The following is a 13,792-nucleotide window of genomic DNA, read 5'->3' on the forward strand; positions in this document are numbered from 1 at the left end:
TTCTTGGACACCAACAGGGTGTCCTACAATTTAGTTCAATTTTGACACTATCTACCTGGAGATAGCATCAAATTCCACAGGTTAAGGGTTTAGTCCTACAGGACTCTGCACCTCTCACTTTCCGACGCCAGTCACAAGCCAGGTTGTTACCTATGCTTCTGACCTACCTCAGACTTGAGACACCATTTGTAAGCCCAGGTTGCTACCTGTTCTTCTGATGGACTGGCTATAAATCAGAGGCTCCCAGGACCTCCTCCTGTTTGATTAAAGAAACTCAACCATCCCCTGAGAAAATCTGCTTTTGTGAGATGTTGCACTGAAAAATTGTTCTTCCACTTACCCATTCCATGTTTCCTCAAGAATAAAAGAGTCACCAAAAAAGAAAGTAAAACCTTAGGAGCTGAAACCTACCCCCAACTTGGATGTTTAAGATCCATGTCCTCCGACATGCTGCCTAGGACTTCAGTGAATCACTTTAGATAAACTGTCATATTCTCTCCTGGCATTGAATTCCCTCATACTGTGAACTGGGTTATATTATCTCTATCTTGCAGATGGGAAGACCGAGGCTCAAATAGTAACTAGTGAGTAGAGAAGCTGAGATAAAACCCAAAACCATTCAACTCTACAGTCAGTCAGCACTTGTACTACTCCCTCTAAATCTGTTGCAGTAATTAGAAAAACAGCAACCTCCTATGTTTACAGGGCAATCAAGTCCATTTGTTCATTTTTATTTGCCCTTACATATCTATTAGTATCTGGCATTCAGTTTACACAAAATATTGGCTGGATTAACAAAAATTAGTAAGTTCACCATTCACAGTACCATCGTATGGTCACACATGCAAGATAGATGCCCTGGATCCATCCGCACTGGGGTAGGCTCTCAAATCACTGCTTAAGTGAAATCCAAGGGTGATACAACCACTGAAATCAGTCAATGTTAGTTTCCCTCCCTAACTCTCAACCACTGCTTTTCACACAGCCATTCCCTTTATAGAAACTACAATTCAAATCTCTGCCATTTTACGCAGGCAGATCTCTGCCATTTGAAGGATTTAGAAATAAGGGCCAAGGCACAAATTTCTTTTGAAGCTTTTTTCTATGTGTGTGATTCACTCCCCACAACCCAAGGTTTCAGTGTAATTCCAGCCCCAATACTGGCCTGCAGTGATCTACTTTGTCCTATAGACTATCAGCGACAAAGACAACAGCTCCTATTTCGTGAGAACTCACTTGATAGCAGTTTATATACGGTCCCTAATTCCTCCATTGCAGGGTTGCCGCAATTATCTCTATTGTGCAGGTCATAAAATTAAGCCTTAGTTTAGGGGCGCCTGGGTGGCTCAGCCGTTAAGCGTCTGCCTTCGACTCAGGTCATGATCCCAGGGTCCTGGGATCGAGCTCTGCATCGAGCCCCCCATCGAGCCCCCCATTGAGCCCCACATCAAGCCCCACATCGAGCCCCACATCAAGCCCCGCAGCAGGCGTCCCGCTCAACGAGAAGCCTGCTTCTCCCTTTCCCACTCCCCATGCTGGTGTTTCCTCTCTCGCTGTGTCTCCCTCTGTCCAATAAATAAATTAAAATCTTAAAAAAAAAAAAAAAATTAAGCCTTAGTTTAAGAAACTTGTTGACTATGACAGCCCTTAAGTAGAAAAACCAGGATTTAAACACAGTCTTCTGGTCTCAAACCAACACTGTACCATTATGCCAAACACTGTGGTTTGTTTTTAGAATAACCAAAATCTATTTACTTGACCTAAATTCCCCCATAGATGTTTCCAGCAGGGAAACTGTCCTGTTGCTGTGATAACTGTTTCTGGTAGTCAACGTTTGTGTTCACTCCTTACACAATGGTGTTTCATCAGCAGTATTAGAATCCAACTTGGACGTTCTTCCAGACAGTACAGGGATGACTCAAATTGCCAATCAAATGCTTTTGATTGGCAAAATGTGCTTCCAAATGAACATGATGCTTCTATCCTTAAACACTAAAATATAGTTGACCCTCGAACAATACAGGTTTGACCTGTACAGGTTCAATTATACATGGATTTTTTCAATAAATACAGCACAGTACTGTAAATATATTTTCTCTTCCTTGTGATTTTCTTAACATTTTCTCTTCTCTAGCTTAGTTTATTGTATGAATACAGTATTCTGTAATACAGAACATTATACGTTATACTGTATTATATACATATACATACAAAATATCTATCAATCGACTTTATGTTATCAGTAAGGCTCCTGGTCAACAGTAGGCTGTTAGTAGTTAAGTTTTTGCGGAGGCAAAAGTTATACATGGATTTCTGACTGCGTGGAAGGTCAGAAACCCTAATCCCCGCACTTTTCAGGGGTCAGCTGTGTCTGTTTTTGACAAAGTCCCAGACTCCCAGGATCAATCCTTTTGTCTCAGCATGCAAATATATCTTTGAAAATACATTAATATTCTATCTAGGAGACCAGGATTTCTATGCTGATTCTTTTTGAAACATAGTGTTTATGTAGCATGATCCAAAGTAAATGTGTGTGTGTGTTTGTGTGTGTAGGGGAAAGGGCAGTACGGAGTGGTTAAGGTATAAATCCAGAAATCCTCTCAGATTACATTTGCAAGTGTATTAAATGCTTTTCATACTCTTGTCTCATAACTTTTCTTAAAAGTGAATCACGTCAGAAGATATAACTCAAACTTGTCATTAAATTCCTATAAGCGCAAAAATAACTTAGGTTTCTACAAATATTTTTGAGCCTTTTAATATACATTACAAATATTTTAGACCAATCACATTTTGTTGTGTGTAACATATTTACAAAACAGAAAATATATTACAATAAACATGAATGAAACAGTGAATCTGATTAACAACAGGCTTTGTCACAACCAGATATTTAAAAGGAATGCAAAACCCTGTTGGTCTGCATATGTTAAGAGTTTTGAGATAAATAGGGGTCCAGAATTATAATGTATCTGGAAAAGAGATGAAGGAAATCCCAAATTTAATAAGTTAGCTAAGATTCTTTCTCATTGCTAATTATATAATGTTTAATGATGTTTTATACTGTGAACATTGATGAATTACCCAAACATGATACAAAGCTAATATAGTTCTATCATTTCAAAATGTACGTGACATTCACATAATATCCTTTTAATTATTATTATATACTGTAGTTCACACAATATCTACAAATGTGAATGAGAAAAAAAAAAAAAACCAGGTCACAGCAACATGTCTCACATTCCAATTTTAAATAAGACAAGCACATACTGGATCAAACATTATTTCATAATACGTTAATAAATAACACCTAGTTCGTTATGGTTACCTTGAACAGTTTACAGCTGTATATTTAAAAAGAGAACATTTTCTGCGAGTTTCACATTGTCAGTAAAGGGTAAAATAAATAACAAACATAACAAAAAAAGGAAGGAAGAGAAAGAAAGCAAGAAAGTGAGCAAGCAAGAAAGAAAGAGTTAGTTCTATACAGAACATAAAGTATTTTTGACATGCTGCTTTTCTGGTACAGTTTGCCACAAGAAAATTAAAATAGAAACAAAAAAATGATTGTCTTTTAAAAACAACTTTTGAAAGCTTTTCACAATATTGAGCATGAACCTTTTAAGATCAGCATGGAAATCTTTTTGCCCATCCGCTTTGCATATATATACTACGCACATCGTGAATGTGCACACCCAGAGAGACTTCCTGAAGTCACGGGATAGCAACCGCTGACCCCTCAAACTGAGACACAGCCAAAACACTGGACTGAAATCCGACCAGTGTGAATTCTGCAAAGGTCTCCTTCTCGCTTTGCTTTCACAGATGTCCCTGTGGGAATGCTATTCCTGTGGACCCCCAGCTACTTTGAAACAATAAATCCCACTGTGATAATCCAAGGGATCCAGTTTCAACAACAGGCGGGAGGGGAACACAGTTCCTCCAGGCAAAGCCTGACAAGCCATCTGACTCGGTGGGAAGGTGAATACAGCACTCCCGCCACAACTGCGCCTACCGCATTACTCGTGTTCATTGTGGGTTTTCTACGCTCTCACCACAACTGCTCACACACCTAGAGGACAGAGACTCTTTACTGGATGATGGTCCTGATACACTGTGACTATGCCAGACTGCCTCGCAACCCGTTTCCAGCTAAGAACGTTTTCTTGACTAAGCAAAAGGAAGAGCGTGAAGCCTTATGGCAAAATTGTTAAGTTTCTTTCAAATCAGGTTTAGAGTTGAATTACATCATTAGGACATTTTCTTTAAGCAACCACAGTTTTCTAAAGGGAGAGGAAGGTAGCAGCCCAACTTTCTGACCAGGAACAAAGATTTCTATCTCCATAGAGTTCCCTGTTTTCTTTAGTCAGCATTTCCATGAAGTTTTAGCTTATCCAGGAAGAACTGGCAATCACTGGATTGTAATACAATCACTTCCCACAGTTCAAGTTCTTTCACATCAGTTAGTTCTCTTGACCAAAACAAGTATACAGTATTATGCTAAAGACCATTGTAAATTTCCATAAAAATAAAATACTCGGTGGTTGTGTTCCTAGAATCTATGTAAAGCCATGGCTCAAATTACATCTTTCCAAGAAAATCTTAAAACCATTAGTTAAAATCCATCATGTAATCCAGTTATCGTAGCTTTTGCTCATTAATCCTGTTCTCAGACAATGAGATGGGTGTTATGCCTTTGGTGGCCTCTGTTTTCCATTTCCCCACAAAATGCTGAGTCAGCTCCCCAGAGGACAGGCTGGAATGTTGTAACTCCACAAGGTCGTCTGACTAAAAGTTCCTCCCCTGCTTTGGACTTTTTAATGGTAGGGACTTGAGGAAACAAACATCCACATTCTTTATCAATGAGGAAGTAATTCACGAGTAATTTAACAGTTTAGTACTGGATACATGTTACTGGAGTTTTGGGTTCACCTGTGAAAACTTCGAAATTGTGACGCACACTAAGCATTAGCACAGGTCTGCAGCAGAGATGGGAAAGCTCATAAGTTAATACAAGGGCTTTTGACCTTGATTTTCAAATTCAGACCAGGCATCATTGAGCTCCATGAAAATCATCTTTGCATATTGTTCATAGGGCTGCCCGGTAGCCTGCAGAAAAAACAAAAACAAAAACATAAAAACACATTAGATAACTACAGACCAAAATTTTATTCGTATTACAATTTTCACTGCTAATATGTGGGCTCCAAGTAATTGAAATGTTTTTCTAATAGGCCATTTCTTTTTTTATAGCTCAATCTATGGGGCCCTAATATGACCGTCCCAGAACTCCCTCCCGTTAGGAATTCACATATGGTAACAGCAGTCTCTGAATGAGTAGACACAGAGCACTTACTGAGTAGAGAAAGACACACGCATTCTCCAGAAGTACCAACCAATGACAAAAGCTCGTGACAGCCTATCTATAATTGATTGTATTTCTAAACTCCTATTTTCCCATTTCTAAAAAAAAATTAAGTTCTTGGAGACCCGTAACATGGGCGTAGAGTTTGTGTATTTTTCTAGACTCCTGTTTCTCTTTCTCTTTTGATTCATTGAAACGCATTGTTTCTCACTAATTCTTCTCTTCAGACAAGTTACCAAAAGTATGGAGAAATGAAAATCAAATATATCACATTCAAGCATGTGTTCCCAAGTGGCATTTCAACCATAGCCTCACATAACAGGACTGGTAGAAATAACACCAAGTCTGTCTATATGACAACAAGGTGACTCACTTCTGTCTAAGAGGTTTCTACATATTATGATGATTTCAACCGGGGCCATGTGGTAGTTTCTGACATTGTAGAGCACCTATATGTGGATATACTTCCAAGAAAACATAAACTGGCACCGATAGAATAACAAATTTAGGTCCATTTTGAATAGTTGGTTGATTTGACCAATTTTGCCAACTACATTCCAAAGCTTCTTCCCTATAGTTGTGGCTGAACATACTGCTATATCTCTACAAGAGAAAAATCTCCCTCTGTCCAGCTCTTAGCCCACCCTTACTATTATAGGCCAGGACACAATTTATATCTGATTCCTAAAAATCTGTCCGTGGTAAATCAGACACCTAAGTAAAGCCCCCTCGTTCCATTATTGTATTAGATAGTTTAATTTCCCTTGCTTCATAAAGGGCAGGTTATACTCACTTTATCTGGGTGCACCACCAGCACAGCCTTCCTGTACACCTTTTTCACCTGCTCAGGTGTTACCAGGTCTGCCATACCAACTGGTTTCCACTTGGTCTCCCCAGCCCACAGCACAGTATGCATCGTGGACAGAAGTGCTCTGATATTTCTCTCTTTGCCTTCAATCCATTCCAGAATCTGTCAACACAGAGGGAATTTGGAAATTCAAATGTTTTCAAGTCCCCAAGGTCTCCACCAAGACTCTGGAAACCCCTTCTGCCCCAGCAACATCAACTACTTGGGGCTCTGTGCATTCTCCAAGCTGTTCCCTCAACCTGGGATCCTTTTCCATCTCCAGCTCCTAACTTGTCTTTCTGGTTGACTCTTCATCATCCTTTTAAAGCCTGCTCAGGAATTTCGTACTGTTTGCCTTTGACCCCTTGAATTCCTTCCTCTTGGCCCCAACCCAGAGTTAATCTCACTTCTAAAGCATGAACTCCATGGGGGCACACGCATGTCTACTTTGGTCTCTGCTATCTGCCTCTGTCTACTGTAGTGTCTGGCAAAAAGACACTAAAGAAATACCCCTTGAAAAAAAGAACAGATTTCTCCAAGCTAATCCCTTGAACATGTTTCTATCACGATATGTGCAATATTTTATCGAAATCACCCATGTGTTTGTCTTTTTGCCACTAGGCAGAGTTGTTTGAGAAAAGGTACTGTTTCTTACACATCAGTGTAACTCAGGAGCCAAATAACATGTCTGGTTCAAAATACAGCTCAAAAATTGTTAAATGAATGAAGTAGTTATGTTGATCATAATTTGAATCTTCTCAGTTTGAACAAATGAGGTGATTAAGTTGAAGGCTTTGTAAGAATGCACCAGCATTTAGCACGTAATAGATGCTTAGCGGGTATTTATTGGTGAATGATGTTTAGCCAAGGTGAATGATGGCTACTCTCCCAAGTAACTAAATACCCTATACCAGCTAAATAACCAAGCACAGTTTAAAAGACATAAACCACTTTCTTTCAGAGAAAACTGTCAGAGTTTGCCTAATGCACAAATGTTATCGAGATGGAGTACAGAGTTTTAAAAGGAATATGAAACCTCTGTGGGGTTACATGAAGTAAAAGACACATGCAAACAAAGGATCCTATATTGCCCTCAAAAGAGAATCTATGTATCTTTAACAAATGTTCAGATCTGTCTGGAAATATGGTACTTTTTTTTTTCTTCAAAATATGTAAGATGGACTTGCTGTGCTAATCCTGGTTCTGGAGATCCTTTCATGCAGTGACAGATGAGAGAACCATCTCCTACTTAGTTCTAGTGTCAGCATATTTAGTATTTTGTCATGTAGGAATTTAACCTCTCCATTTGTGAAGGACATTCCAATTCTCTTGATCTTTTACAAATCCGTTCTCTACTACCTCACACAATTCATCCACATAACCACCCTTTTGTTTCCAAGCTAAACTGGGAGTACCTGGTTTACAATTTTTTTTTTTAATGGGGAAATATTCTTTTTCCCCAAATCCAATGTTACCTAGACTTCTAGAATCAAAACAGATAAAAGTAGAACAGCTCTGATTGAAAGTGGAGGGAAGCAGTGAGTAAAGCTGGAACCAGGAACAGTGAAGGTTTCACACCCGTGACCTTGTCACATGACTGTCACACCAAATAATCACACTGAGCCAGGGGCTCACTCACCTTTAATTTCTCAGGATCCATTTCCTTTGCCATTTCCTCCTTTCTCATCTCAGCTATTGTTCGAGGCCCCTTTTTGTCTTTGTGTGCGTTGAAACCTTGACCAGAAAGTAGGTCTTCAAAGTCAGCTGCTTTTTGTTTCCCTTCTGCAATAGAATTTTTGAAAAAATCATTATAATTTTTACTCTTCAACATAAAATCAACATAAAATCCCATATCCTCCTAACACTTAAGGTCTTTTTCACCAAGTCTGCTTGTGGCTTCACAATCTTTCTTAATGTTTGGAGAGGCAGCCTAGCATGGTGGCAAAGAGCCAAGTCTCTGGAGCTGGACTCTCCAGGCTTGCATTATAGCTCTGCCACTTACTCGGAATGTAACCTTGGGGCAAGTCACTTATCATCTGCATGCCTCAATTTCCTCATCTGTAAAACAGGGATGGTATTAACAATACTACTTACCTCATAGGGTTGTTGTGAAAATTGATAAGTTAACATTTTAAAGGTTTTAGAATAGTGCCTATTTAAGTGTTTATTAAATTAAAACAGAACCAAAACACAGAAATCCATGCTGTCAATGCCCATTGACCAAAGTTGGCATGTGAATTGAAACCCATTGCCATCTCAATACTGCACGACATTCTGGATACACACTCGCGCATGCACATGCTAAAATGTAAGTGCTCTGAGATGAGGGAATTTGTCTGTCTTGTTCACTGCCATAATCCCCAATGTTTTCTACACTGAAGATGGTCCATAAATATCTGCTGACTAAAGCCAATCACCTTACATCTACTCAAAATAAAAATGGAGGGAAAGCAACAAGACTCTATGGAATTGTCCAAGCAATGTCCACTGCTAACCCAAGAACAAACATGATGTTACATATTCCCAAAAAAAAAATCCATCACGTTATTATTTTGAGAAGGCACTTGTGTCATATCCAGTAGAGTGTGACGGTTAAGAGAAGGGGTTCTGGAGCCACATTGTCTGGGTTCCAATCTTGCCTTTGTCACTTACAAGCTGTACGGACTTAAGAAATTATTTATCTCTGCCACAGATTTTTTTTAATCTACGACATGGGGTTGGTTTTGAAGATTGTATGAAATAATACATGAAACTCCTTGAAATGGCACCTTACATCTAGTAAGCCCTCAATGTTAGCTACTGTTACTAGAAAAAGTAGAATTTCCTTTTCCACGTTCCATAGAGAGAAAGGCCTGTTTCCTCACCATGTCCTTATACATTTAGTTCTTGAGTGTGATCAAATCAATTGAAATGTAAAATACATTATAACAGCCATTTAACAAAACCAAATTTAACCATCCCTGTTAGGCAAAATACATTATTTTTTCCTTGTTATCAAGAATCCCATTCAAAAAAAGAAAAGAAAAGAAAAGAAAAGAATCTATTCAGAGTATCCTCTAGCCTTAGCTGTTGGCCCATTTTGTGTTCTTTTAACTTCCTTCCCAGAAGAGAGGGAAAAAACCATCACAGAAAACTTAATGATCTCAGAAACATCCACCAACCAGAGTATAAGCAAGACCAAATGTCCAAGACATACACTCCTCTAATTAGGATCCAAGGGCAAATATGAACAGTGCTTGCAAGGTTCCCAACCTTTCTCTTCTACCCCCCTTCCAAAGGAATAACACCTTCAAGAAACAGCCACCCCTCCATCCATACGCACTCAGTATTCAGTTAGTGCCTACTAAGCCAGGTGCTAATGATAACATGACACAGTCCCTGCTCTCCATCCGGTCTCCATGTGGAGAGAGACCGACAAGTGAACTAGCAGTCACAAAATGACCTAAGTGTTAAGAGCATGGTAAACCCCGGTGCTTCAGGCACAGAGTGGGAGGGAGGGATCATGGTGTGTCTCTACAACTATAATATTCACTCAGAAGGCACTGGAATTCTTCTCTGTCTCCTTCTTCAGACACACAAACATACAGGTAGTATGACAATACAGGCTACCCTCTGGTCAGGCTACACACCATCATTCTTACCCAAATTAGCTGATCCTTTCCCACGTTCGTTCTGCCCCCCAGGCATGGCTGAGAAGCTCACATTGTAGTTGGGTCGGTTCTGGGGAGACGAGTGGGGGATGCTGGTCTGTGGCTTAGACTGTGTCTGCTGCCAGCCGTAGCCACCTCCCTGCTGCCACCCTCCCCCCATGGGCTGGGGAGATGCTTTCTGCGGTGAGCTGAGAGGTGGAAATCCTCCACCCAATCCAGTTGGTGTGGTGGGTTTGCTGGCAAATGAAGAACTACCTACAGAAACAAAAAGAGAGAGAGAGAGGAATGCTCTTTTGAGTAGCCTCTAATTCCGTTGTGCCAAGTTACTGTTTTCAGTGACTTTAGTGGAAATTACCTTGACTGATAGCACAATTCACCTTCCTAATAGTTAAAGAAATTGCAGGTATATATTTCCTTTAATCTCTACAGTAACATTTTTAGGTATGTATTAATAGCCCCATCATTTTCTTCAGATAAACAAACTGCAGTTCAGAGCAATTAAGTGATTTTCTCCAAGTCACACAGCCAACAAATGGCAGAACTGGAACTTGAATCCAAGTCTTTGACTCCAAGCCTGAAGAGCCCTGGCTTTTCACTGTGCCATCGCTTCTCTCCTTCCCACCTTCTAAGCACATTCTCCTTTTTCACTGGAAGAAAAACTACCAAATGACAAGAACAGAGAATAAAGCAAAATACATTCACTCACTAAGGTACAACTTACATGTCAACGATCAAGATTAATCATTGTTTGTTATAAGTACAAATGTGGTGAGTGCCCAGGAGTAAACAAAGATGTTTTGAAATTTCACAACTAGGTTTCAATTTCACACTTCTTGCATTTCATTGCAGGAGAGTAAACACAGCCAACACTATGACAACTTTGAACCAGGCAAAGGATCTTACTCAAGCTTTACAGAAATGATTATTAGTTTGTGCTGGGAATTCAAGTAGAATTCTGATTCCACAATCATCTAACTTTAAAATACTCACTGCATACATGCTGGGTTGTTTCCAAAACACAAAGACCAGGTATAGCTTGTGTTTAAAGAGGTAAAATGAGAAACTGGAATGTGGCGATCCCTAGGAACCCTTTCATGCACCAAACCCAAAGTAACGGTGCTAATAAAATAACTAACATTTATGTACAAAATACGTTTGTGTATATTACTGCTTTCAATCTATGCAACACTCTTAAGGAGGTAGGCAGTACTATTAATCCCACCTTATTTTTTTAATATATTTTTAAATCCATAAGTATTTATTTTTAATTTATTTTTATTTTAAATTTAATTTAATTAACATACAGTGTATGATTAGTTTCATAGGTAGAATTTAGTGATTCATCAGTTGCATATAACACCCAGTGCTCATTCTATCAAGTGCCCTCCTTAATGCCCATCACCCAGGTACCCATCCCCCCACCTACCTCCCCTCTAGCAACCTTCAGTTTGTTTCTGATAGTTTAAAGTCTCTCATGGTTTGTCTCCCTCTCTGATTTCGTCCTTTTCTTCCTCTGTGCTCATCTGATTTGTTTCTTAAATTCCACATATGAGTGAAATCATATGATATTTGTCTTTCCCTGACTGACTTATTTCACTTAGCATAATACCCTCTAGTTCCATCCACATCATTGCAAATGGCAAGATTTCATTCTTTTTGATGGCTGAGTAATATTCCGCTGTATACACACCACATCTTCTTTATCCATTCATCTGTCGATGGACATCTAGACTCTTTCTATAGTTTGGCTATTGTGGACATTGCTGCTATAAACATTGGGGTGCATGTGCCCCTTCAAATCACTGTTTGTAACCTTTGGATAAATATCTAATAGTACAATTGCTGATAGTTCTATTTTTAACTTTTTGAGGAACCTCCATACTGTCTTCCAGAGTGACTGTACCAGTTTGCATTCCCACCAACAGTGTAAGAGGATTCCCCTTTCTCCACATCCTTGCCAACATCTGTTGTTTCCTGAATTGTCAATTTTAGCCATTCCAACCGGTATCTCACCATGGTTTTGATTTGTATTTCTCTGATGCCAAGCGTTGTTGAGTGTTTTTTCATGTTGACCCCACTTTAAAAATGAGGAAATCCAAAACTCAGAGAAGTTTCCTGATGTGCTCATGATCACACAGCTAGTTAATGGTGCTGGGATCTGACTACAGGCAACCTACCTCCAAATACCATGCTCATTTGCTGCACCCATAATCCCTAATTCTTACCCAAATCTCTGAGCCTGTCGCCACAATTTGTCCCTTACTGTCTCTTCTCTCTATAGATCTTTCCCTTTATTCTCATCTAGGACTCCTTCTTCCTTCCCCACTGGGAATGCTGCATTATGGACACTGAGACTTGGAGTCAATCTGAGTTTGAGTCTCAGCTTTATCAACCATTCCTGCATGCATTCGTTCATCCATCCATCCATTCATTCATCAGTATTTATAGGCCATCTATGTGCCATCTACTGTGCTGGGCGCTGGGAATGCAGCACTGGGAATATGATCTATAGAGAATCCTTGCTTTCCTGAAGCTCAGTGAAAAACTTCACCTCACTGAGCCTCAGTTTCCTCATTTGTAAAACCAGAACTCCATCTATACCACAGGTATACCTAAAGACACAAAGGCTATATGAAAATATTTCACAAACCCTGAATTAAGCAAATTAAGAGGCATTATATTATAATATGATGCAAGTTCATATGCCCAGTGTACACTGGTACATCGTAAGGGCTCAATAAATACTTGGTAATAGGAAAAGGTAATGATGGAAGCTCTGAGGCTTGGCATTGCCCCCGTCAGTGTGTAACTCAGAGCATGAAGCCTCTTTCGTGAGCCCCTGGGCCCACCTGCCAACAGCACATCAACATACATCTTAGGCTGGGTATTCATTCTGCACTGGGATTTCATTTTACAGTTTCAGGAGGCTTACTATCTTCCTTCTGAATACACACACACACACACATACACACACGCATATATATATAATTTTAAAATTCAATAAATATGGAAAAGCCTAAAAACTAAAAAAAAAGAAAAACTTCCATATTCCCATTACGCTGCCATTTATTCATTTATTTATAAAACACTATCGAGCACCTTTCACATGCTAGGCTGCAGACACAGTGGTGAAAAGGCAAATGCTGATCCTGCTCTCAAGGGGCTCATCAACATTGTAGGTCTTTCTGATGCCTACTCTTCCAGAATATTCTCTACCCAGGTTCAGAAATTTAATTTTTAATGCTACCGAAGCAGAGAACTGACAAAAATGCAAAGCAACAGCTAAACCCAGAGGCCCCTGCTATCCTCATTAAAAGCTAAGGCAGTGGTTATCAGCCTTGGTCATGCATTTTAATCACCTGGGGAGCTTTTAAAACTCCCTACACTCAGGCCAAGACCAATTAGATCAGAATGTCTATGGGAGGCACTAAGGCATTGGTGTTCGCATCAGAATTGCTGAATGTGAAAATACCCTTAGGGGAAGGACACTGTCTTTTGTCTTTCCTGAATTGCAGCTAAGTAATTTGAAAGTTGCATTTTAATCCTCAAAGCAATTGCCAAGGTGTCAAAAATTCTGGCTTGTATCCCTTGCTTACACGCCTCTTCACTGCGTGGCTTTAGGAAAGTCACTTAACTTTCCTAAATTATGTGACTTGAAAAGTGAAGAAATTTAGGAAACCAGTTTTCCCAGCAGTTGTAAGAATTACTACCTTTCAAAACTGACAAAGAACTCCTGAACTTCTCCCAACAGGTTTGTTGTTATAGTGATATGGGTGTAGCTATTCTGAAATTATTTTTATTGTGGGACACTTAGTGTTGTTGAGATCCAGGGCAACGGAAGACACATAGGTAGCATAGGGCAAGGCATGGAAGATCCCTGTGGTACTGGAAGGGATTTTATATATAGTTATACCCGCTCATCTCCTC

At 39.6% G+C, this 13,792-nt stretch overlaps 1 protein-coding gene across 1 annotated transcript in view; it reads right to left on the reverse strand.

The window, feature by feature from the left end:
- Positions 1-2,742: 2,742 nt before the first annotated feature.
- Positions 2,743-13,792, reverse strand: part of DNAJC6 (DnaJ heat shock protein family (Hsp40) member C6) — a 146,009-nt gene continuing 134,959 nt past the window's right edge. Inside the window, exons 16-19 of the mRNA XM_026497900.4 lie at positions 9,857-10,120; positions 7,855-7,997; positions 6,162-6,338; positions 2,743-5,112 (exon numbers count right to left, since the gene is read on the reverse strand). Coding sequence (XP_026353685.4) covers positions 5,011-5,112; positions 6,162-6,338; positions 7,855-7,997; positions 9,857-10,120 — 686 coding nt within the window. The 3' untranslated portion in view covers positions 2,743-5,010. The remainder of the gene's footprint in view (positions 5,113-6,161; positions 6,339-7,854; positions 7,998-9,856; positions 10,121-13,792) is intronic.

The sequence above is a fragment of the Ursus arctos genome, unplaced genomic scaffold (genome assembly GCF_023065955.2).
Source record: "Ursus arctos isolate Adak ecotype North America unplaced genomic scaffold, UrsArc2.0 scaffold_12, whole genome shotgun sequence".
In the NCBI taxonomy this organism is placed as follows: domain Eukaryota; kingdom Metazoa; phylum Chordata; class Mammalia; order Carnivora; family Ursidae; genus Ursus; species Ursus arctos.